This window comes from Lates calcarifer, linkage group LG16_LG22 (assembly GCF_001640805.2).
Source record: "Lates calcarifer isolate ASB-BC8 linkage group LG16_LG22, TLL_Latcal_v3, whole genome shotgun sequence".
In the NCBI taxonomy this organism is placed as follows: domain Eukaryota; kingdom Metazoa; phylum Chordata; class Actinopteri; family Centropomidae; genus Lates; species Lates calcarifer.
In genome coordinates, this window is record NC_066848.1 from 4,035,662 (window position 1) to 4,060,856 (window position 25,195).

General features: G+C 40.0%; 2 protein-coding genes across 3 annotated transcripts in view; one reads left to right on the plus strand and one right to left on the minus strand.

Moving 5' to 3' along the window:
- Positions 1–25,195, minus strand: part of tasp1 (taspase, threonine aspartase, 1) — an 86,694-nt gene that overhangs the window by 18,446 nt on the left and 43,053 nt on the right. The gene's annotated exons all lie outside the window — the stretch shown is intronic.
- sptlc3 (serine palmitoyltransferase, long chain base subunit 3) lies at positions 2,482–23,755 on the plus strand. 2 transcript variants are annotated; one of them, XM_018667070.2, is made up of 12 exons: positions 2,484–2,711; positions 4,831–5,022; positions 6,163–6,317; positions 7,391–7,539; positions 10,931–11,055; positions 12,483–12,576; positions 14,775–14,880; positions 16,226–16,445; positions 18,896–19,022; positions 20,888–21,023; positions 22,382–22,511; positions 22,620–23,755. In XM_018667070.2, the coding sequence occupies exons 1-12, from the start codon at positions 2,610–2,612 to the stop codon at positions 22,731–22,733; spliced, it is 1,650 nt and encodes a 549-aa protein (XP_018522586.1). In that variant the 5' UTR covers positions 2,484–2,609; the 3' UTR covers positions 22,734–23,755. The 2 variants fall into 2 exon arrangements, with proteins under 2 accessions (XP_050932380.1, XP_018522586.1); XM_051076423.1 differs by lacking the exon at positions 4,831–5,022 and having other exon boundaries at positions 2,482–2,711.

Genomic DNA, 25,195 nt, shown 5'->3' on the forward strand with positions numbered 1-25,195 from the left:
AGCCGCTGTGACAGCTCCATTCAAGACTCCAAGCTGAGCTAAGAGGAGGTGAGAGCTGCGGATACCTTTAATTAACTAAGACTGCGGTATGCTACCCTCCATTCAATCATTCTCTCTGTAACAGTTGGATGCAGGCCGACTAATCCGGATTCACAATGTGTCGTTTTCTCTCTGCTTCACTCAAACTGCAATACCCAGGATCTCCCAGCACTCTTCTGTCAGCCTTCCTAGTTTACCCTCATGCAAGTGTCAGCCTGCGTTCCCCCCCTCCCTCCCTGACAGGGGTCTTGAGTTATTAGACAACACCAACCCTCATCAGTTCGTGTGAAGTGAAGGCAGCTCTGAAGTGATGGCAGATGACACGTATCATCCCACAGGGCTTGAGTGTTTTCAGCCAAAACATCACACAATGCATTCAAAGAAAGCCTGTTTCTACCAGCTTTGCAATTTAAATGAAGACTTAAGACCTCTAGACACATGTCAAAGAGACAGCACTATTTCCGATTGAGGAGGGCTGGGAAAGGAGGAAATGATGCCTGTCAAAGGGTGAACAGTTGTGAAGGATAGAGTCTCCTACCTATAGTGATAAATGATTTGCGTAAAAATGACATGGAAATGGAATATATCAGACAGGTTGTAAAATGTTCCATATTGCAGTTGTTCAATCTAATGTACACCCTGTCCAAACACACACACCAGCGGGAGAGCCCAACAAAAAGTAAGTAGAGAGTGTACGGCGGATACTGTCATCCAAAACATCTCATGGCATAATGTTCAGACATGCACTTGCATTCCAAACTTCAGCTTCCCTTTAACATTATCACTTGGCCTATCTGCTTCTCATATTCTACTTGTGCACACCCACCAAGAGGCAAGCTCTCCAAAACAGGAATAGGTCAATGTCAGAATGCAAAGAAAACCCTTATTAAACTTACTGTCACCCCTCTGTGCATATTCCGATTTACTGTGCACCCACAAACTAAGTGCACCACAAGACTTCTGTGTAGGCATTGACCTTTTACCAACAAACAATCTCTTTGTGTTTGCCCAGGGGGGAAAATTTCAACAATGCAGCAGACACCAAATTGTCAACAGCCTGCATACAGAAGTAAGTTTACAAGGCAATGTTGATGTGACCTATGCCAATAACTGTCTGATTTATGACACTTCAGTAAATCATCAACTACAAAGACCAACCACAGCAACAGCAAATTGTACACTTTTGTGCTCTAAAAGTGGAGGGTGTTTGTGCTCTGCAAAAACAATACCACAGAGCTAGACTGTTACATATTACTGCTTAAAGCTGTAGCATGTATCATAATCTATCCGCACATACATGTAGCCAATAATATTTTCTTTTTACATACTATGTGTTTAGGACAGCAGTCCAGCACACTGAAAAGGTTCAAGCAGTTCAAGTAGCTCAAGCAGTTCAAGTCCTGACAAGCCCCCACATTAGTCCTGAGGAGTCCGTGAGCCAGATATTGATATTCTCAGCTCCAGATGTAGCTAAGCCTGACCACTGACCTGTGAGAGCATGAAGACAAGTTCTGCATCAAGATCAAAACAAGTACCATAATAAATCATAGACAACTCATTTTTCAGCAGTTTAATTATTTTTTGTTTATACTGTGTAATCTGAATGTCAGTGCACATGCTTAAACAATCTGTTCATGTGACTGAGAGGACTATTATTATTATTACTTTACAAATCAAATCATGCACACTACTAATGATGCATTTGGGTGTGTACTGCTACTGTACCACCACTGGACTGACCATACTCTAAGATAAGGCTACAATAATTTACATGTGCAAACAATTCATGGGTGCAATAGAATATTCTACATTCACCAGTCCTTTCCTTTTTAGTAGCCTGACCTGAAACTAGATGAATAAATGACAATATAAATGTTTACTTTTAAATGCATTTTTACATCACTGTAAACATACTCAAGTATAAGTAAAAGCACCAAAGTATTATTAACAAAATTTACTTTCAGAATTAAGAGTATAAGTACAGGAATGTACTTATGTACAGTATTGCTGTAGTTGGTTGATGTGTAGCTATTTTTAACTACATATACTGTCTAATAGTTGTATAACAAAGCATCATATTTCAGGAGATCATATTATGTTTCGTATGTACAGCCTGCAACAACTGACTCCAGGTGTCTAATAAATGTAGTGGAGTCTAAAATTTAGTGCAGAAGAAACATTAAAAGCATTCAATTGAAATATTCAAGTAAATGTCTCAAAATTCAACTTAAATAATTGAACAAAAGTACTACTTTCCACTGATGGAAAGATAAGAATATCATAGCAAGATAAACTGTAGAACATACACTCAAAAACAAAACAAAAATTAGACGAACAGTATATGAGAAGTGGGGAGTTGGAATAAGGGGAAGAGGAAGTTGGCACATTTGCACGATATCGAAACAGTAAGGTGACTGAAACTGTAACTGAACGATGTTCAGGCAACAATTCTTAAGAGGCTGGACCGGCGCAACAAAAGGAGGAAGTCACCTTTCTAAGTTCAGCAAAGCACACCGGTTTATACCTGGCAGTCAAACGGAGGAGGCAGTCGCAGCTGTGCTTTCAGGAACATGTCAAGAACTGCTGCCAACAGCAACTCAAAAACACATTTGAATCAGAATGGACTGAAAAGCGAAGATATCAAGAAAAATGTCTACCACAACAACAGAGAGGTACGTCTGTCAGCGGCTGGGTTTATTTACAGAAAATATACTTGTGCGCCACAGTACGCCCGCTTTACGGCTCTAGGAGTCAGGTACTCTACAATTTCCGTGGGACTGTTTACCTGAAACGACCCCTGTGACGTAGGCATACTTTATACCTGACAGAAACTGATCACCTGCTGAATATGAACAGCTAAGGTTTACATCTAACTCACTGCCATATGCTACATGCATGTAAAGGATAATTATGTCATTTGGTTTTGAATCCCCTATGGAAGTTGTAGAATGTACATATAGCTGGCTCATCAAATGTCTACCTAATTTGATTTTTTTTTTTTTTAAATGAAAAACATACTATATAAGGATACCGTTGTGTTTACAGAGGTTTGAATCGCTCCTTTTTTTTTTTTTTTTTTTTTTTGGAAACGAACAACCTAAACAGCAGTGAGTGAACTGGCGACCCCGCCCCGAAATTCTTCCTTTTCTCTAATGCAAATAATATGTGCCTTCAGGCCAGTTAGGTGAGGACGGTACTAGCTCTCTGTGTGTTTATCTCTGTACACTGTAGCCTATATATAATTCTGACATGTGAGCTACCAGTGAGTTAGCTGTAACAAGTGGTTTGTCTTTGCAGAAAATACACCTGGCTCGTTCACCTGGTTTGTTCACCTGGTTGTTCTAGTTTTGTTTTTTACGGATGTGTGAATTTTGATGTTACACAATGTCCACATTACTCACCAGCTGTGATGAAATGCAACACCACCTGTATCTGCTTCGGTTACTCCTGCAACGTAGCTCGTTAATGTGTGTTTTTTTTTTTTTTTTTGATACGCCAGACATTCAGGCTCTAATAAAAGCATAATATTTAGCCAACAATTGGGGGGTAGCTTATCTCATAAGCATAGACTGTATTAGTCCTCCATCTAGAACCCACAGAGCATTTAAGAATCTTTGTTTGTTTGTTTGTTTTACATTTTATTCATTGATTACATGGCTGTTAGCATTTTAGCGATCTCTGTTAAAGCTAGCTGGAAGAGTGACTTTTAAAAAAACAGTTACATGTAGTAACACTTACCGCTGCTTAAAGACAGAATTTCCTGCCAAAATGCTTTAAAAAGATAATTATTCCGTCTGCTGCTCTTGCATCGACGTTTTATTAAAGCACGCAAGTCGCGGCTGATAAACCAAAAAAACATGGCAGCCGGAAGTGACATATCTATGGTGGCGTCTAACGGCGTATTATCATGCGCAGATTGCAAGTGTTCCCTCATGAGTCTTATGTAAATATTACTGATATTTTCATATTCATATTTTGGGTATGTATTCTATAATTGCATATTTTTTTATGATAGTCATATAATTTACATACATTTTAAAAAATCATAGTTTCCCATAGAGTCCTTATGACACTTCTGGTGTCCATCTTTGGTTTAAGTAGGATTCTTACTTCAGAAATGGCTGAAAATATTCTTCATTGTGCATCAGTAGGGATGTTTCTGTTCAAGATGGACAGAAATGACTTTGAAAACTGTGGAAATGCGGTCATAAAAACCAGTCAATTATTTTAATCAAGTGACAATTTCTGAAAAACAGTTGCTAGCTTTGTGACTCCGATGCAAATGCCTCACTGTAAAAAAGTGGCACAGACTGGGGCTACTAACCCAGTCATCTGGAAATTTGCTCTGTTGAATAGTATAGGGAATTTTTGTAATATCTTGTTTTAGTTGCATCTTGATTAGTGATAGCTGCCAGGAATGTTTCACAATAAAAACTATTTAACAATCTCTGTAATTCAACAGTTTTACATGTGATTTTTGCTTCCCAAAGGCAAGACTTTGCTCCCTTTAAATTCCCATAGAATTTTTTTGAACCCACTGCATTCCCAATGCAAAATGCAAGTCTTAAATTGAATTGGTGTAGTATTACTGAGGATAGTCCAGTTTGTCTTGCTTCAGTGTTGAATAATATGTTTTAGTAGTCACTTCTGTAAGTGTAACAGTGTCTGTCTCCTTTTTATTCAGGTTAATTGGTGTGTTAACCACAACCCTTTGCTTTTATTCAAATGGAATTGTTTTCTCTTGTCTCATCTGCAATGTAAGACAGCTCATGTGGGCCTCTTGTTGTATAGAAAAATGGCCCAGGGACTGGTGTTGCCTCCGGGCAGCACAGGCAGGAGTCCTTTGAACAGGCGCCCATGTACGTGGCTGTCATGACATACCTGGGCTTTGGCATTGTCACCCTGTTTGGCTACCTCAGAGATTTCCTCAGAGCTGTGGGCTTAGAGAAGTGCCACCTTGCCCAGGAGAGAGAGGAACAGAAGGTAGGTAAACCATGCAGTCAGCACAAACATAGGCATATTGTCAGGCATACTCACAGACTGTAGACACACACATGCACCCAAACAGTTGGAGGAGAGGAGCATGCCTTGGGTGTCAACACATATTGTTTTCCCCTAATTATTTCAATTTTTGCTCTTAAGCTCTCCCTCAGCCCTCTCCCTTCATGTTCTTCTGTGCTACAGTGTTGCCATGGGTGAGACAGGACACCACAGAGAATATCTGTTGAAGACCTAATTAAATCTCAGAGGATTCAAGTTCTTTCCTTGTTACTGTGCTTAAGATTGTAGATAAGGCCTGAACACTGCCACATACGAGCCATTGTGTTGCCATAGATTTCATTTCTAAAATCCAAAGATTGCAGTTAAGATAAGTTGTTAGTTGTTAATGATTTGTTTTGTGCAGCACATATCAAAAAAGCTATAAACTTTAAAAAAAAAAGAAGTGCTGTGTCGATATTTTTTGGTAAGGCAGGTACTGTACGTCTGAGACAATAAAGAAGTCTTTAGGAAGAGAAAAGAGCTGTGGGCTCTGTTGTGATGGTGACTTAATTAGATCAGACATACAGAGAAGGTTACTGAAGGCAAAGGCGCTAATAATCTTGGTAAATACTGTTGTTAGGGCATCCGTGTGAAGATTGTCTTGAAGTACTACAAAAATATACGGTATGTGTAAAGACTACAGTACTGAAAATCTGACTTTTCTATCAACGTAATAGCTGAAGATGTGGCCTGAGTGATTGTAAGATAATTGCAAAAGATGTAGTGTAAAGCTGAATGAACCTTTATGGTCTTGAAGGGTTAGAATATCAAATACAAATTATGAACTATATGTATGGAGGAGCCCTGCTCACATGGCAAACCACCAAAACTGGGCATGTGTTCTTTTGTTATTTAAGACCACAATTACTAAGAAGGTGTTAGAATTTATTTCAATACAGCTTTTTGTAATTTTATTTTATTTTTGTTCTTGATTGTTGGCTTTGTTCTAGAGCTTGCTCAAGTAGCTCTTAGTGTAACCAAAGTGTTCAGAACTCAAGAAGTCACTCTTCTTACTTTTTTTCTTACTTTTTCTTCTTCCTTTGTGACATCCTAGTTATTAATAATGTTCCTCTCTGCCTTCAGGATTTTGTACCACTTTACCAAGATTTTGAGAACTTCTACACTCGAAACCTATACATGAGAGTACGAGACAACTGGAACCGTCCCATATGCAGCCTGCCTGGACCAGTCTTTGACCTGATGGAGAGGGTGTCTGATGACTACAACTGGACATTCAGGTGCTGTAACCAAGTCATGATAAACATACTGTAGGTGAGACATACTGTTGGCTTATAATCATTTATACTATGCAACTGAAAGAATTTATTTCAGTTTTTTCACCTTGAGACAGGCCTGCACAATCATCTCGCTTCTGGTGCTAGAAATTAGGCAGCCAAGATTTAATTGGAAAGATCAAGCTCCTCTCTGATGAGCTAATAGGGGAAGATAGAACATAAAACACATGGGCATTTGTCATTAGGAAGGATATGTCAGTCCTGAATGTCTGGACCACAGTTGAGATTACTCTGTGCTGCACGGCAGGGTCACAGAATTTATCATGAATAGGAATATGAAAAGAGCCATGGGGAGGGGATATGACATTATGAATCAAGAAAGAGGGGTAAGCATGGATTACATGTTTAAAGAGGTTTAATGTGACTGGAAAAAGTAGAAATGGGGCAGTCAGCTTGTCTTTTGTGGTGAAGTGTGGTGAATGGGTAAAGAGACATGCAGATGGGTTTTGTAGTGGTGTGCAGGTTTACATGAGCAGTGCAAAGAAGTAGGTCAGTTGATGAAATGAAGCAGCTCCCTTAAAATACTTTTAAAGCTCTGATGATGAACAGCAGACATGTGCACTGTTAACTAACCATGTGAACTTTGATGTTGATGGTTACCCGAATGTGCGTTGATTCCAAGACATTATTACACTTGGACTTTCCATCTATTATCAGTGTACTGACAATGGAGTAGCGTGTGTAATTTCATTTTACAGGGCTGTGTTGACACCAAATCTCTTGAGTCTGGCTAAAATGAGTTGTGAATATTTAATCATGTACATAACATCCAAGGAAATGAAAATGAGAAATGGCTGATTCTGCATGCAGTCACTGTTGTTTACCTTAAATAAACATTATTATAATTGCACTTCTCATGAACAGAACTCTACTGATGAAGTAACAAGTTTATGATAAGCAATTATATTTAATTGAATGCTGATTACTTTTTACAGCATCTAATTAATTCTCAGAGTGCGCGTATGTGTAGAAAAAACAGAAAAGCTAATTGATTCCTAATGTTTACATGCTTGCAGGTTAACCGGGAGGACGATACACAATGCCATCAACATGGGCTCTTACAACTACCTCGGTTTTGCTGAGAACAAGGCTGATTTCCTGAAAACTGTGGCAGACAAAACGCGCCAGTATGGGGTTGGGGTTTGCAGCACAAGACAGGAAATAGGTGAGATTTGTGGTCAGTGTAACGTTAAACAGGAAAGAAAATGTGTTAAAAATGTGTGGCACATTTAACTCTTGAGCTAGTTTCTGCAAGGGCAATCATTTTATCTTGAGCAAAATGTCCACCTCACGACTGAAGTTAATCGCATTGGTGGTGTCTCTTTTATTTAATCTTACAGTGCTTCAAATTTCTTACACGTGCATCCATTTTAAAAGTTTCTGGCAGACCCCAGTGACACTGAATAGGTTGAGTATCAAACTGGAAATAAAACTCCATCTCCCTCATCACATATGCCATCATTTATTATCTATCTCCTGAATTATACTGCCCACATGTTTAATTATCTTTCAGTGGCTACAGTGTAATATGAATTATTCAACCTTTGTTAAATTATGTACCGTTTGGGCATAAGCTGAGATCATTACATACTGGTCCACACTGCAGAGTGCTGGAAATGATATCATAGTGGAATGTAACATTATGAAACACCCTGGACATTAAGAAGGGTGCAAAAAGAATATATGTGATGAAAGTGTTAGAACAGCAAGGATCAGAAAGTAGGATCTGGGGCTTTAGATGAATTTTGAATGGTGTTTTATCCTCTGAACTTGGGCCATTCCTCCAATGGTGTTTAAGTGGCTGTGTGTGCCAGGATCTCATGTTACAGCGTATCAGTGGTTCAGCTGTGAAATCTAATGATTGGCTGTCAGCTGTGTGTTTTTCTTGGTCAAAACCTGTTGATGGGTTAACATTTTGGAGTTCACTGAACAGGCCACACTTAGAGAAGTTTAGGCTAGTGCAGTGCAGGCTAGCAGGAGGTTAGCAGGCTCAGAGCGAGCTGAGTCACTGCATAGTGCTGCATGATATCAGCAGTTTGACAAGAACAGAGAGAACCAGAGGAATTAAAGGGCATGTGATCATTAGTTATACGTATGTTTGTCAGAGTGCAAGTACATCCACCCACCACACACACACACACACACACACTCCACACCATCCATTATTCATTTGTGTGATTTATTTATATGTTTATTTCTCTTTCGAAATGGGTCTGTTTTTCCCTGGGTTTGTAATCTGTGTTTCAGCTGGCTCACTGAGAGGGTTAAGGAATAACAAGTATTTCTCCCATGAGACCTTATTAAAGCGTCAATTATTAAAGACCACAGTGTCTCTGTAGCAGGAATGACGGCATCATCACTAGCGTTTTAGTTCACATGCTGCAATTTGTATAGGTGAAAATCCTCAAAACCTAAATTTCTATATTTCTTGGAGGTGTCTTTACTGAATATGCCAACGACTCACTTTATTCAAACCGAAAACCTGATTGAAAAAATTATTTAAATTCTTCTTACACTTCACTCTTCATTGTACTCCTGACTTCCTCCCAAAGTCATGTTCAGTTCAGTCAACTGAACTTACGAATCATTTTCCCACACTGTGCTAAGTGCACAGAGTGCAGTTTGAGGTGTTTTATTTTAATAAGCATGAGTAACTGGATTCAAAGTGCACTGAAAGCACGCCTTGTGAGTAAACACACGTGTCAAACATTCCTGGATTTGTATTAATGGATAGCTCACTGTTCCTGCCTTTCCTGCAATCATTAACATACCATAAATTTGATAATGATGTCATGGATTCAAATGAGTGACAAATTAATGGGAAATACTGTGTACACCATAATACACACACTTGCAGACTATAGGCTGTTTTGCATTTTTACCAAGCCATATGTGCTGTATTTGTCTGATGATTAACTCTTCTCTCTTTTTTGCCTTGTTGTAAAGGTTTTGATGGAAAATCTCAGTCACAGGTTTACAATGAAACTGACGATTTAGCTGTGAGGTTTATGAGCACAATCTTTATTGTCTCCCCACAATAACGCTTTCAACCATGGCAATAGTTATTTAGCTTTCTCAGCAACAAGTTTTAATGATTGTAGAGGCAGGAAGGTGACTTTGGTAATTCAGAGGAAAAGTAACCATGTTTAACGGGATGTATATGACAATGAAGGCACCACTTTATTTCAGCTAACTCAAATAAGCAAAGCTGATAAGGCCTCCGTTCTCTCTTAGCTGAAGAGTATGCAGACCTAAAGCAGCCTTGTGAGGTTACCATATCAATAAGTAGGCAGAGCATGCCTAGCTACAGCTAGGTAAAATGTTCTATAAAGAGAGCAAATGCCAGTGCAGTCTGATTAAAAAAACCTGCACATGCAAGCAGGGTCTGTGAGTGGTTGAGGAAATGTATGAATCGATTTGACTTGGTGCAAGGCCTGATGGAAGGCACCGAATGGGAATCACCATAAAGACAGAGCTGCTTCACTGCATTATGGTTTTAAACACATCACTCAATACCCATTTTCTAATCCTTCCTTAAACATTTGGTCTGTTTAAAACTTTTTACTGCCTGCTCTCCTTGGTTACTGATTATTATTGATTATAACTACAATGATAACTGTTTCATGTATATGTATTTCATGCATCTTTTTCTTATGAAGATAGCCTTAAAGCCATCACAACATCTTAATACCAGGCTTCATTTTCATTTACAGTGCTGATGCTATCTGAAATAATGGTTTTCATTTTGTAGTTTTTCAAATAACTAGATATAAATATGTTTAAATCAGTATCTCTTTAGTGAGAGTTTACTATATTTCTTGTCTGTGATTGTAAATGTACAGTAACAGTCTCTAAAATATTGAGGATGAATGGGGTAATGTACTGTATTTTTGAAACAACTGCTACTACTGCTATAGTATGGTATAGTATACTAAGTATAGAGTGTATTAAAGTTTACTGTGCTCATATGTTACTATTTCTATCATACACAGAGCCAGCAGAAAAAATAGAGTATATGAACCTTACTGCCCATCTCTATAACTCACAATTATAACAGTAATTCTTATTTTACCAACTGACCACAAGAGCAGTGGAAGCACTCCAGAGATACCTGAAACCTCCACTTTTATTGCACAAAATAGAAAAACACCATGTCAGGTGACAGATTACAATCTGATCAATTTTCTAAATGAATTCTGGTCCCAACCTGTCACATTAGGTTATAACCAACTGCCTCAGTCCCAGACTGTGCTGCAGAATCATTTTAGACCTTGCAGGACTTGCCTTGAAATTGCCTGGGATGAAAAAGGGTAGTTGAACAAAATTACAAATTGACCACATCTCGAATCTTTATAAATCTCTTACAATCCCCAGAGAGCAAGAGGCGCTGACTCTATATGTGCTGATAGTCCAAGCTTTTGTCTGTGGGTCTTATGAAACTTGTGATTGGAGGACAAAGACCAGTAAAATCCATGGACTAAAGGACTACCAGATAAATCAGCAGGTACAGTGACCATGTCAGGGTGAGTTATCTTTTTGTGATCTCTGTCTTGTAGGTAACCTGAACATCCATGAAGAGCTGGAGAAACTGGTAGCCAGTTTCCTTGGAGTAGAGTCCTCCATGACATTTGGGATGGGTTTTGCCACCAATTCAATGAACATTCCAGCACTTGTTGGCAAGGTATGCAATTTTACACACTAAATGCCACACAGTGTGTATAGGAAATCCTACTGTACGTGGGTGTAGTATTCACAGCGCAGCAGAAATTAATCTAATTAGCTTAGCTTTTGTTCCTTTCTTGCATATGGCCTAAATTAATGAATAACAGTCAACTAAACTCAGCTGCAAGCAACTCCTGATCCACCCTCATTAATTAAAATCATAATTAAACATTACAGTAGCCAGGAGGGCGAGGCTCTGGGCATGCATAGCTGCTTTCAGACACATTGACAAGGAAGGGCAGGTTTTGTTAAGAGCACCACTCAAGGGGATGATTACCCATACTCTGGCCTATCGGCACACCAGCCTGGCTCACACAGAGGGACATGGGTTACCAGGGGCAACACACAGCATGAATATCTGTGATTGAACTGGACAGGAGGAAGGGGAGGTTGATGGTTTAAGCGACGAGAATGGGGTCACTTATGCAGCCCCTTAGGCTGCAACCCCCACAGTAACCCTGCAGGGGCTGGGTCAACCCACACTGCCAACTCTGTCCTACAGGGACAGGCTGTGCCAGGACAGGCCTCACTGTGCAGGCAGAGTGGCAGCTGCTGGTAGACCAGGGACAAGGCCAGCTGCACCCCAGGCCAAACCAAGGGTATCTGTCACTGAGACGGTGTCAACATACTCTCTACAAGGGTTCATTCAAACTAATGCAGTCAAATGCTTGGAGCTTCAGTGTTAAATATGTTAATGTACTGGGGAACAGCTGAATTCATTTGCATTCAGATTTTTATGGAATATGAAGTACCGTATTCTCCATTATGAAAATTGTGATGTGTCTGTTGGTCAAAACTTCATTAGACATGAAAGAAGTGAAAAATGACATTTACATCACATACAACCATTACCATACATATAGGACCCTAGACATTATGAGTCATTGTAATTTAAGCCCAGATGGGGGCAGGGCAAGAGGAATGGGCTGATAGATAATTGGCCTGGTAAATCTTTTTAGCACACGTTATACAAAAATACAAAATAAAAGCATGAAAGATATGTTGAAATACATTTTTTTTTTTAAACAGTTTTTTAGAAAACAAATAAAACAGGTAGGTGGGTAGAACACACTGCTATGATTTTAATCCATGATACTGATGATGGTGTTTACTGTTTTCAAGGTAATTATTTTTTCTGTACCCAAGGGAGAGTCTAATTGGCTCTCTCAGTAAGCATGAACCACTAAATGCAAAATGCCATCATACACCATCTATTCAAACCTATCCATATTCAAAGATTACTACCCGATAGAATCAGAAACGTTGTGGAATGAAGAAAATTTTAATTTCAATGATGTAGGAACATGTGCTTCAGCTAGTACACTGCAACTGAAAATCTTTCCTAAGGAAATTTGAATGAAGTCTTTTCTCTCTGCTGGTTTTCAGGGTTGTTTGATTTTGAGTGATGAGCTCAACCACACATCTCTCATCTTAGGGGCCAGACTGTCAGGAGCAACCATCCGGGTATTCAAACACAACAGTAAGTGCCAGTAACTGTCTAATATGAACATGAGTCATAGTGTTTCTTGTTAACAAGAATACAATACACAGCACTATTGAAGTTACAAACAGTGTAAGCCATATTGTTTCCACTTGCCAACATTTGTGGTGCTTAACACTCTTCTTGCTCCTGCCTTGTACCTGCCAGAACATAAAAACTCTACGTCTTTTTTGTCCTGAGATTATCTGTTGATAAAATTTGAATTTCTGTTCTGCATCCTCAGTGAATACTGCTGCTCACAGTATCCACTTTTTCTTCTAGTCATTCCAAACTGTTGCCACCCTGAGAAATACATCACTTTCTGTGCAGCACAGGATTTGCCTTAGGAAAGACCTACTTAACATTCTGTGTTTAGAGCAGCAAATGTAAAAGCTTTAATGAAATGGGTTCAGTTTACAGTCACGACTGTGTTTTATCCACCAGCGAGCAGAGCAGCAAAACAGAAGTTAACTCAGATGAAAATGTCATCTCACTTAAACTTTCTGTTCTCTATTATAATAGCAAATTACATATTGTGAATAGATGATAAGGGATGATTATTAGGCATGAATGATACAACATTCATTGTGCTTGCATTGGAAACATTCCCCTGCTCTTTCAGGAGACGGGACAAATGAGCCAGTCCTCTGGCAGCAAATGTGTCCTGACAGGTACAAGCAGAGTCAGTTATGGGTCCTCCAAGCAGATCCCAGAGGCCTGTCTAAAGGCAAAGAGCCCTCAGGCACCTGAGTAGTTGACCCCTCCCTGTCTCTATACCTCTAGCACCGGGCTCATACACTCTTTTATTAGTACAAAGCCAGTATTTACTAACATGGTTTAACCAGTCAATGCAGCTACAACAAAAGATAAGCAAAAATACAAAAATATATAGTGATTTTTGCAGCAATTGGTGTACTCTCTCTGTGATCCTCTGTTTATGTTTTGAAATGTTAAAGGTTTTAAGTGGCTTATCTGTAACAGAGATGGAATGTCATAGCAGAGAGAAGATGAACTGGTTGGTCCAGTCTAGCGATATGTAGGGTGTGTGTCAGGCAGAAATACTTAAAATACTCATAGATAAAGGACACTCCTTTTGATGGTTAGCGTTATTCTTTCAAATAATTCAAATGTTTTTATTGAAGGTTAGGCTTTGTTTATTAAGCTAGTAGCATTTGTGCAACCCCATTATCAGCACAGGATAATACAATTTTACAGATTTTCTCAACTGTATGCATGTCGTGTGTAGAAACAAAGACAAATGTTCTACTCATTCCAGACAGACAGTATCTCATATCAGACCGTGTCTCATCTTAAATCACTGCTTAACTGTGAAACAATCTTTCTCTCATTCTTGTATACAAAGCAAGCCACTGTGGGTTCCTCTTTCACTAGCAGGTTTCCCCATTGCTGACACTGAGAACATTAGATTTATAATAGCGTGTTGAGCTTCAGGAAGTGATTTTATGAGACCAGCATCCTCTGCCTTTTAAGCAAATCTGTTTTTGTGTGGAGGCAGCGATATCAATCATCTATAACAGATTATTAGATATGACAGGTTTACTAGCTGCTCAGCTGGAAATGGTTGGATTGCAGTCATACTTTGAATAGTGCTCCCTTTAAGCTACAGCTATTCAATACTGCCATCTGCTGGCGTGCAGTCAAGGATCATTAATAGTGTCACTCGTACCTGTTGTAAACTCTAAATGCCACTGGGAAATTATTTAGTTGAAGCCAAAATTTCAATCATAATCTTAAGCAACCATGCAGACTGTGCTGAACAGACCTTTAGCCAAAGCCATATTTAGCTCTGTTAGTAATCCCCTCTGATACAGATTTTGCAGGTGCTCATTAGCATCAGAGTGCCAAGGTATTTCCTGTGTGTGATGTTTGTGGAGGGTGTTTCTGTCAGATAATGTAGTGCCTTGTGTACTCTGTGAACTGCCCTGCCCTGCAGAAATTATCACTGTTGTTTGCTTTAGTTGGTGTTCCTCTGATTTGATAATTGAAGTTTTTATACTGTATGTTTTGTACATATAAAGTGTTTGGTTGCATATGATTTCATTGTATAAGCCTAAAGTACTATTTAAAATGTGGTTTGTCAAAGATCTATAAGACTGTTGAGTTCTTGCCTGCTTTTATAAACTCTCTTTCACCCTCCTCTGTGTGTGTGTGTGTGTGTGTGTGTGTGTGTCTGACAGACATGCACAGTCTGGATAAGATGCTAAAAGAGGCGGTTTGCTCAGGGCAGCCTCGGACTCACAGGCCTTGGAGGAAGATCCTCATCATGGTGGAAGGCATCTATAGGTCAGTCGTCATTATACAACCCACACACATATTAGTGTAGTCTCTCTCTTGCAGACACATATCAGCTGAGCTGATGTATCAGTCTTTGTCAGTATGGGCCTCCAGGTGGATTTGAGCAGAGTTTCACACAGCCCAACTCAGGTAGAAACCTTAATTTGTAACCTGAGGAGAGCTTTCAGCCCGTGTTTAGCAGTCCCTGTAATGGTCTCTTTTTCAATTGCTTCCCTCTCCACCCTTGAATAATAGATAGTTTGTGTGTGTGCGTATGTGTGTGTGTTCGTGTGTGTCAGTGTATGGTTGGGTACCGTTTGATTACTGGAGAGAGGAGAAAGGTATTGTGTGTCTCTCCCGGCAATGAGCTATCCTGAGTCTTAGTGACCCTCTCCATCTGCTCATTAGCTCCAAATCAAGGCCAAATGAAGCCACAGAGATTGACTTGGCTACACCCCCAGCTCCAACTGTTTATCATGGCCGTTTTCTTTTCTCCTTTCTTCCCTCTTTTTGCCCTCATTTGCCGCTTATATTTCAGGCCCTCTGAACTAAAACCTGACATATTCATTGTGCTTTTTATCAACATTATTTTTTTCCCCCAACACATGTATTCATATTCAGTCAGCTGTGACCGTTACTTAATTGTTTTATGCCAGTCCTCTTATCAAAAGAGAGGAAACTTTAAACATGGCCATTTGGTATTTATACAATGATTAGTTCCACAACAGTCCTGGTAATTTGAGAGACAGCTTAATTGCACATCATCAGACTGCCTTTATCAGGCAATAATGTCTAATGTCAGGCTCAAACATTAGAGAGAAATGCTGCCTTTCGGTTTGGCACTGAAAGAACTAATTCTAATCTATCATCTCCCGGTGACATCAGAAAGCCTGGATAAGGAGTAAGCATGCTTTAGCTATATCCTCGGCCTGTCTTTGATGTCCACATTGGTCCTGGTGAAACCCTGTCTTTTGTCATTTGTGCTGCAGACGGTCTTAGCTGTAGCAAGGATCGCAGGTCTGGGATTGCTCCATTCCCCAGCCATATACTCACTCATGCTGTCTATTTGTAGCCTTAAAAGGCTTGCATCAGAGGGGAGGAAGAGATTGGAAAGAGGTGGGAGTAAGTGGAAGAGGGCAGCGGAAAGATTCTTGGAAGATTGGGGCATGTCAAATTATGTAATATGCATTTACAGACATACAGATGCTCTGCAGTGGATAAAGTGATGTCTGTTCAGGGTCTTTTACTTTCAAATTTTATTATTTTAAGAGTTTTGTTTATAATTGATGAAATGTGTGCGTCCATCTTGTTCCTTTTAAGCATAGTCAGTGTTTGTGTGATTCTCTGTCATTAGCATGGAAGGCTCAGTGGTTCAACTACCTGAGATCATCGCTCTGAAGAAGAAGTATAAAGCTTATCTGTACCTGGATGAAGCCCACAGTATTGGAGCAGTGGGACCAACAGGCCGGGGAGTGACTGAGCTGTTTGGAGTGAACCCAGCTGATGTGGACGTGATGATGGGAACCTTCACCAAGAGCTTTGGGGCTGCCGGAGGCTATATTGCGGGGAAAAAGGTTCCTGTAGATCTTTGGATTTTCTCTTTCAGTTTTCTCTGCCTTCTTTTTATCAATTGTAGTAATAAGTAGTAATATATTTATATCACAGTTTTGTCACTATGAATGTATCCAAATATTGGAAATTTCCCACAGATTTTAATCATATTTAACACAACACTTTTATACCTGAGATATTTTAAAGACTTCATCTTCTTCCATGCATGTGTTATCAAGGTAGGCCTGCTCAGAATACTTTGTCACCTCAAATTAAAATAAAATAAAATAGAGCAAAAGAATGAGCTACAATTGATAGTTCAGCTCTAGTTGGAGCAGACCTCCAGGGGGGGGTTGACATGCAGTAAAGGTCCTCAGCAGAACACTGCTGGAGGAGTCACAGGTTTATCAGGTGTCACTGGATACTCTGATATGAAACAGCAACCTATCTTCTCATAGCACAACATGATATTGATAGAAGCAGTGGTGGATTACTTTTTAAAAACCCTAAAGTTTAATTACCCTCCATCATCACTCTTCATTTGCCTCTATATCAGTCATAGCTCACCTGTAAAACTAGTTGATTGCTATGCAAAATTAATCATCTTGGACCAAAACACGGTTGAGATAAATTTAAGATAAGTGTTGGTGGAATTAATCACATTGAAACAATTCCAGCAGCCTTGGGTAAGTTACCATTCTTAGAAAGTCAAATGAGCTGAGTCTCTGATACTCGCTGATGTTGTTTTAACATCCTGGCAACCACTGTCTGTGTAACAACGTTAACCTGTTTGGCTCCAAACCAGGTTAAAATACATCACATACTATTTTACCCAGGTCTGTTTTTAAGTGTGTTTGGGCCTCAATCAAATATCCCACCTCTCTCGTAGCTATCATGTGTCCAACAAATGTTCCCCGGGCTGTGACTCTGGCCTTTGTAATTCCTTTTTACTCCATTAAAAAGTACACTTTAGTACATAACCACATCGGTTTTGTGGCAGTTGATTAGAAAGCAACTGAGGAAACGGCCATGTTGTTTGAATTATGTATTCAGAGAGGGACCTTTCCTGCTGTTGCCTTATGTTGGCTCAGCCCTGCTCTGCCATAATAAGAAGGTAAAGCTGGCAGAGGGCCAGCCCCTTCTTGTGGCAGGCGTCGGAACTGCGCTCCAGATTTAACAGGATGACTTTTAACAAGCATGATAATGTTTGAAGTATGAACACTCTGCCTGGTTTGACAGCTGGCTGTAGTAAACTGCTGAAAGAACAGGCAGGAAGAGAGAGAAAGCCTTTAGATTTGACGCGTTTGTTGTTGTGGTGAAATCCCCCAAATCTTACATTAAGTACATTTGGGTTGACCGACAAAACACTCAGCAGATGTGTTCTGGAAAACAGTCATGTTATAGCTATTTTATGAGAGTACCAAAAATAAATACCCCAATAAATACACTCCAACCTCCTTCTAATTCTCTTCAACCTTGCATGAAGAAGACATTACTCATTCACTCTTTACTTAAAGCCTGGATTGCACTGAAGGTTATTAAATACATCCATTCAGGAACCAAGTATGTGTAAGCATGTGTGCTGCTCTGGCACAGCTCCACCTCTGTGGCATTGTGGACATGTATTGCCACATCAGTACTGTGGCCACAGTGTGGCTAAGGAAACACTCTGAACTGTCACTCCACGCCCCAGACGTGAGATGGATTTCGGACATGTTCTCTTAACTGGTTTATCTTGGTCGCAACAAAATCCTGCAGGGCCCTAAAGCGGTGAAAATCCCCTGCCTTAAACGAAAACAGATGTAAGGTTGTTTCAGGGTTCTTATCCTACGTTTGAGCATTTCCCCCAAAATCCCTTCCCCTCGTGTGTGTGAGGAAGCCGCAGCCGCCGCCCAGTGGGGACAGATGGCAGTGAGTGGAAATGGTGGCCAGACAGCATCTCCGGCTACGTGTCATCACCCCACACCCGCTGGCCACCACACAGCCACCGAGCAGCAGCCCATCACAGCTTCAGGCCTGCTCCCAACCTCAGACCACTTACACACACGTGCTTTGGGGACCCATAACTGAATCAGTTTCCTGAAATCCTGCTCTTCTCTTGACAAGCACTAGCAGAATTAATCTCCTGCTGACATTTAGGAATAATGAGCATGACAGTCCTCATTCTGGCTCATTTCAGCATTGGTTCTTTCTCAAATTAGTCTACTGGCTGCCTCAGAGAAGAGAGCAGGAAAGGATCCAGAGCTATTTTACAGCCAATGCCAAGATTGTTATAGTGACAGAGAAATGACCTGAGGTATTTTAATTGATTCTCAGGTGCAGACTATACATGAGCTCTCTCTAGTGGTACTAAAAGACAAGTGCAGGGCCTCACTCCTGTTTCAGAGAATATCTGAGAGTAACATTTTGTCTAAAAATACATACTATAGTATTTCTGCTGGTTATCTGTGTGACACTGTGTGCTAAATTGCAGGAGCTGGTGGACTACCTGCGCAGTCATTCTCACAGCGCAGTATACGCCTCAGCCATGTCCCCTCCTGTCACCGAGCAGATCTTACGCGCCATGAAGTGCATTATGGGAAAAGACGGGAGCACAGAGGGTGAGTTATCTGAGCACGCTGGGTCTCCATCCAGTGAATGTCACCCTTAATCCCAGTCTTATTATCCATGTACTTGTCAAGCCTGATGTTCTTTACACAGACAAATATTATGGCTGGCATATAAAATTTTTTACACCTTTTATATAATTTTTATGGAAACAATAGCAAACCAAACCCAGAGGACAGTACCAATGTTAACATTAGGAGTAAGTCCAGACCTGCAGGGAAAGACAAACAGCTGCTTGGTCAGAAAATGTGGTAGCAATTACAGGGGTCTGCAGCAGCAGAGAGAGGGGGGACGTGCAGTCCCTGAGCACACGTGACCCTAACGTAGAGGAAATCATTTTCATGTGTGTGTTGTGAGGAACGCTGTACCTCTGAAAAGTTTCTGCTTTAATGGCATCAGACACTAGGGCAGGGAAGTAGTCATTACCGGACTAGTCCTGATACCGCCAGAGCAATTCTTCTTGAGTTATTGTAGTTGTAGTCCTGGTAGTGGCTGTAATAGAAGGAGTATTAATGGCAGTAATGTTAGTTCACGTTACCCAAATCTGTGGGACGGAAGGCAAAAACAGGCAGCCATGTAAACTGTGTGGCAAACAAAAATCCAGAATGTGCCTATCGCAGAGTGCTATGATGGGTTAATCACTCTAAGGACTAAAGCCTAGTGTCTTATGGTTGAGCTATATTGTAGTTTCATGTCGAGATGAGTAACTTTCTCATCTGGCTCTGAACCAGACATGCTTTGGATCTGACGTAGCCCAGTGAAATAGCTGTTGTGGAGAAATCAGTCTTGACCTGTCTGATAGAAGGGAGGGAACACAGCAAACAGTGCAGTCTTTCAAAACATCAGATCCAGTGTCCATCAAAACACTATAAAAGCGAACCATGACAAGAAATGTCACATACTGTTTGCACATATGTCTGATAAGTTTTTAATTCCTCTCTCTCTCAGTCCTTCCTCTGTCCTCACTGCCTTTCCCTTTGATGTTGAATTTCACACTTTAAAGCAAACTGGTGGTAACAGTTCTGAAATGGGGAAAAACTCAGACAGACAGACACATCCACGCATTCTCACCTACTCATATGATTTGTGTCTGACAGCAGGTTTTTGACCTCCATGCCCTCTATCTTAGCAGAGAGGAACAATTTACAAAATGGGGCCTGTGCTTTTTGGCAGATGCCCGAATGTTATGTCCCCCTCCTCTCTCTCTGCTGAGATAAGGGGATTTAAAGTGCTCTCTTACATCCCTTTGAAAGAACTGCCAATCTGTTCCCAGGTAATCAAAGGGAAACAGAGTTTGTGTTCCAAGGCTGGGCCATGCCAAACTCTGCTGCAGCCACAGAGCAACCAGGTTCCCCAGCGATTCACATCATTAGGGAACACAGGGGGTTAGCAGAACATATTGCCTCTGCTGACTTTGATTTGTTTTCTAATATATTTACAATATCTGTACTACATGTGATGCTTAAGCATTATTTGTATTCAGTTTCAGTCATGGCTACGCTCCAGTGGCAGTCCACAGTCACTCATTTTGCGCAAAATCCATCGTATCCAATTTGCAAACCCTCATTTTGGCACAGTGCAAGTGCATATACCATGCCGTCAGGCAGACAAAACTGAACCATCTGCTGGCGCAGCTGAGTTGTAATCATGAGCAAGTTCATAGTGGAGGCTGGAATGGCCCAGATGGAGGCGCAGGACTCAGGATGAGATGGCACAGCAAAGAACGCTACACACTACATTAGCCACGACTGACAGGTGATGTCCCTCCATGCAGGGGACAGTTGAAATATGGACGGAAACAGCAGTGAGTTGGTGCTTTACCCATGTACATCTGGTGGTGTCCTTTCTTTAATTGGAGGCATTAGACGGATCCGCCAATTGGCAGAGAACACCAGATACTTCAGGGCCAGACTGAAGGAGATGGGCTTCATCATCTACGGCAATGATGACTCACCTGTGGTTCCAATCCTGCTCTACATGCCAGGCAAAGTGGTGTAAGTACATTTAAACTTTCCCCAAAAACATTCACCTCTTTTAGAGGAAGATTATCAGAATATTTATTGTGCACAGATGAGTTTTAAATCAATAAGTACTCTTCTCTATCGGTTGTCATAAACAATTTCAGGTCAGCTCACCATGAAACATCTGAGTGATTTGGATGGCTGCCATTTTACACACTCCAAAGTTTCCATGAATCAGTAGTGTAGACCATGTAGACTGGGTATCTGTAACCACTTTAGAGAAAACATCAGGTATTGATTAGTTATAGCCTGGGATTTTTTGAGCCACTCAGGTGTAATCAAATGGGTATAAAATGTCTGTCAGTGCCAGTCAATGTTAACATCCACGAGAAGATCAGTCCAGCCCAGTCACCACCATAATCAGAAGCTACTATCATATTTTGCCACAGTAGTAGCTTCTGATTTTACATCACTTAGCAATGGTTTCACCAGCCTTATTGTAAATGATATTTGGAAAAACAGACATTTCTCAAACAATTACAGTGTTACTTTTTGTTATTTAGAGTTTTCAAAATCTACAGTATTGTTTCTGTATCTACCCTATTACCTATTAGCATTGTTTCTGGCCTTTACTTTGTTAACCGTTTTGGATTACCATTGTCCTGATGATATATAGCAGGTCTTACAGATGCTGGTGTTAGATTGGGGTTCTGCACACCCAGCAACAGTTGTCTTGAAAATACAAAACTGTAAAACCATCTAAACCATTTTCTGAACTTTTTTAAAGGTCTGAACTCTCTAAACTGTCCACTTTGCCACAAAATGAGGAATCATTCATTGCCTGGCCTCAGTGACGTAAAAGACATCAATGATGGGAATTGATAGTCATGAGTTAGCTTTTTTTTTTTTTTTTTTGAAAAAATTATTGTGCTTTGCAGGAATTATTGCAAGTCATTCATACCACACATCCCAACCACATGATTAAGGATTTGGAAGGGACAGAAAGAGCAACATTCTTTATGACTCTTTAATGTGATGAGGCAAAGCGGCAGATGCTTCCTCTTTCTGAGGAGGCTTGTAGGGTCACTGCACATTTTGGAGGCTTCAAACCTAAACTGTGATAAGCATGTGAGAAATGTGAGATATGTTGTTGTATAGTTTTATATTTGTTATAACGCCCCGATCCAGCTCTCTGGTCAGTTGGACTTTGTACAAATCAGAAAAGACATAAATAGGAGAAACAATCCTAGTTCTGCACATTTAGCATTGGTAACTATAAATTTGATCAGGATATTTTAATTCAGTCATTTTAAGGAATATAATCCTGACATTTATACACATTTATACACTAGAAAATATACAAACTTGTAGTTTCTTTTTTTGCTGACCAGGGCTTTTGCTCGAGAAATGCTGGAGAGAAAAATTGGTGTGGTGGTAGTCGGCTTCCCAGCCACACCGATTACAGAGGCCCGAGCTCGCTTCTGTTTGTCTGCAGCACACACCAGAACCATGCTGGACCAGGTACACACACACACACACACACTGAGGGAAATTTACCAACAGTTCCTCTCTGAGGCCTTGGAAATTTTTTCCATCTGAATCAAGCATTTACTTTTCCCTTGTCCTCAGGTGCTGCACCATCTGAACGAGGTGGGAGACACTCTCTGTCTGAAGTTCTCACGGCGAAAATATTCCCCTCAGCCTGACCTCTGTGATGAGACAGACTTTGAGCTGGACAGCTGATATGACCCTTGACACCTTCACTTCACAGTGTCAAAATTAAGTCTAAGTGTCCATGCCACAGAAGACCCATAAATGCACAACATAAAGTAACACCCATGTCTCACTGCAGAAAAGGGGCCAAATGTTTGGCAGCTGCTTTTTATACATTTGTAAAATATTGTGATTTAACAGAACGCTTATTTTTGCTTCTTAAAACTATATGAACTCTTGAAATACATTTATTTGTGAAAACATACATGAATTATTGCACAAGAATTGATGTATTGGTCTCAAATCTTAGTTATTTTTCTTTTTATACTGAGACAAATCACACATTTAAAGCTCAGTTTGGAAGTCCAGTTAGTCTGCACATTTGAAGATTGCACATTTAAAATTTTAGATCAATAGAGGGCTCTTCTTTTTACACAGTGTTTACTTGTCTATATTTAGACGTTATAAACTTTATGGAAGCATTTTTTGCTTCTCATAAATCCATATTAGACATATTTCTTTAAAAAGCTTGTGGTGGTTATTATTAGAGAGTGTAAGAATTAAGATGGAAAGATCTCAGTTACTAAAGTAATAGTATGATGATGAAAAAAGCATTTGTAGTTTGAGTTGAATTTCCCCTCTGGTGTGCAGCTGCATTACTAAAATTTTGAGTCTGCTGATTTTCATTTTCATTTTCATTTCTATCTAATAAAACACAACCATCACACATGAGAACCTCCTGCATGTGTTTTGGAAAAGGAGGGTTGATTAATTATCCAAACAACAGGTTTCTAAAAGTCCTGACCCTTCCCCATGGAACTGTATTAATTTCCTGACACACTAAATTGAATGATCAAAAGATGACAAAGATTCCTTTCCAGTGTTCCATAGTGAATCGGTTTTATAAAAAATGTCCTCTATGTAACACCACTTTCATCTCAGGATTAAATGATAACCTTCCTGTAACTAATAGATCATGGAGCAATTACTTTGTTGACATACCATTAAATCTCAACAACTCCTGCGCAGAATAAAAAAGGTGTTATGGCTTGTTTTGTGGCGAGACTGCTCATATTCACCAAGTCTTAAGAGCTTAATTGTTGATGTGTTAAAGACCTGCTGTTCTCTCTCACACACAAAACTGCGTAACAGTTGTGAAGGTAAGCATGCAGAGTATGCAGCACCTGAGCCAACAGAAACCTAACCTAGCAATTAGCACTGAACTTTAAATTCTTGTGGTATGGGGTAATCATTTGATTAACACAGAGAGGATTATAGATGCATGATAAATGTGTTTTCACAGTGTGTCAGATTGGGACTAGTCGACACTTGTTTGCCCTCAGGATGTTACCATGTTTGTGTTTTTGCCCCCCATAAACACACCGCGATAACATTTTTACAACATGGAGCAAAAATACAATATGTAATCTTTGGGGAAAACATGGTAGATGAACTGCAGACACCAATGTAGTGAAAAAAGTAAAGAAAAGATAAAGAAGAAAGTCCTTTATCCCTAAAGGAGAAAAGTATTGAAATGCTCTATAGTGGATCACTTTGTTCTGTAAGTGAATAATCAACATCTGGCTCCTATAGCCAGAAACAATACAAAACAGTTTCTTTAATCCTCAGATCTGTGATGTCATACCAGTGTACTGTTCCATAAAGATCTGGGCGAGATGGGAAAAGGTGGCCTCAAATGTTGCATTGGGGTGCACTGACGCCCTCAGGATGTCTGTTATTAATTTGTGTTTACTTTCACCTTTGGACTAAATGTGAACATTGTTAAATTCATTGCAGGTTTACAGCAGAGGACAGATGTGTGTAAAGAGAAACTCAAAAGCTTGAATTCATTCTCAAACATAACACGATGTGTTACAGACACACGGTGTTTAAACACTAAGCTGCACTGTGATTATGCAGAAAGGCAAACTCTAACTTGCTGAGATTTACCAGCAACATTTTTGTACAGCTGCACAGCAGGAAAATGCTTGTTCTAAGAATCTCATGTTTGAGAATTAAATTCAGTTTGAAGAAGATATCACATTGATCACTTTTTAAAAACCGCTTTTTGCTTTAGATAGTATTCAGACTTAACATGTGAGTAACTGAATCACAGTAACTTCTGGAAGACAAATCTGCATGCAGGCCTTACATAACCCTCAACATGAAAAATGGCTCTAACAGAATTTGACCTTTATCTACTTCAGTGTTTTTAATTGCTATTTTTTGGAAAGCGCAGAGAAATTTGGTCAAATATATCAGACCCTGTATATTAGAACATTCGTGCTGACAGTCAGCCCATTTCAGTCTTTCAAAAAAAAAACTATATATTTTAAAATATATTTCTGATGGATTATTAAATGTACAGTTAGTGGCAAAGTATGGTAATACACACTGACTGTCAGGCAAGGTGGGAAACATGTGTCTTGCCAAACTTCCCTCCCGTCACTTCTAACTGCCCTCAGTTTCAGCAGAAGTGGCAAATGGTCTGT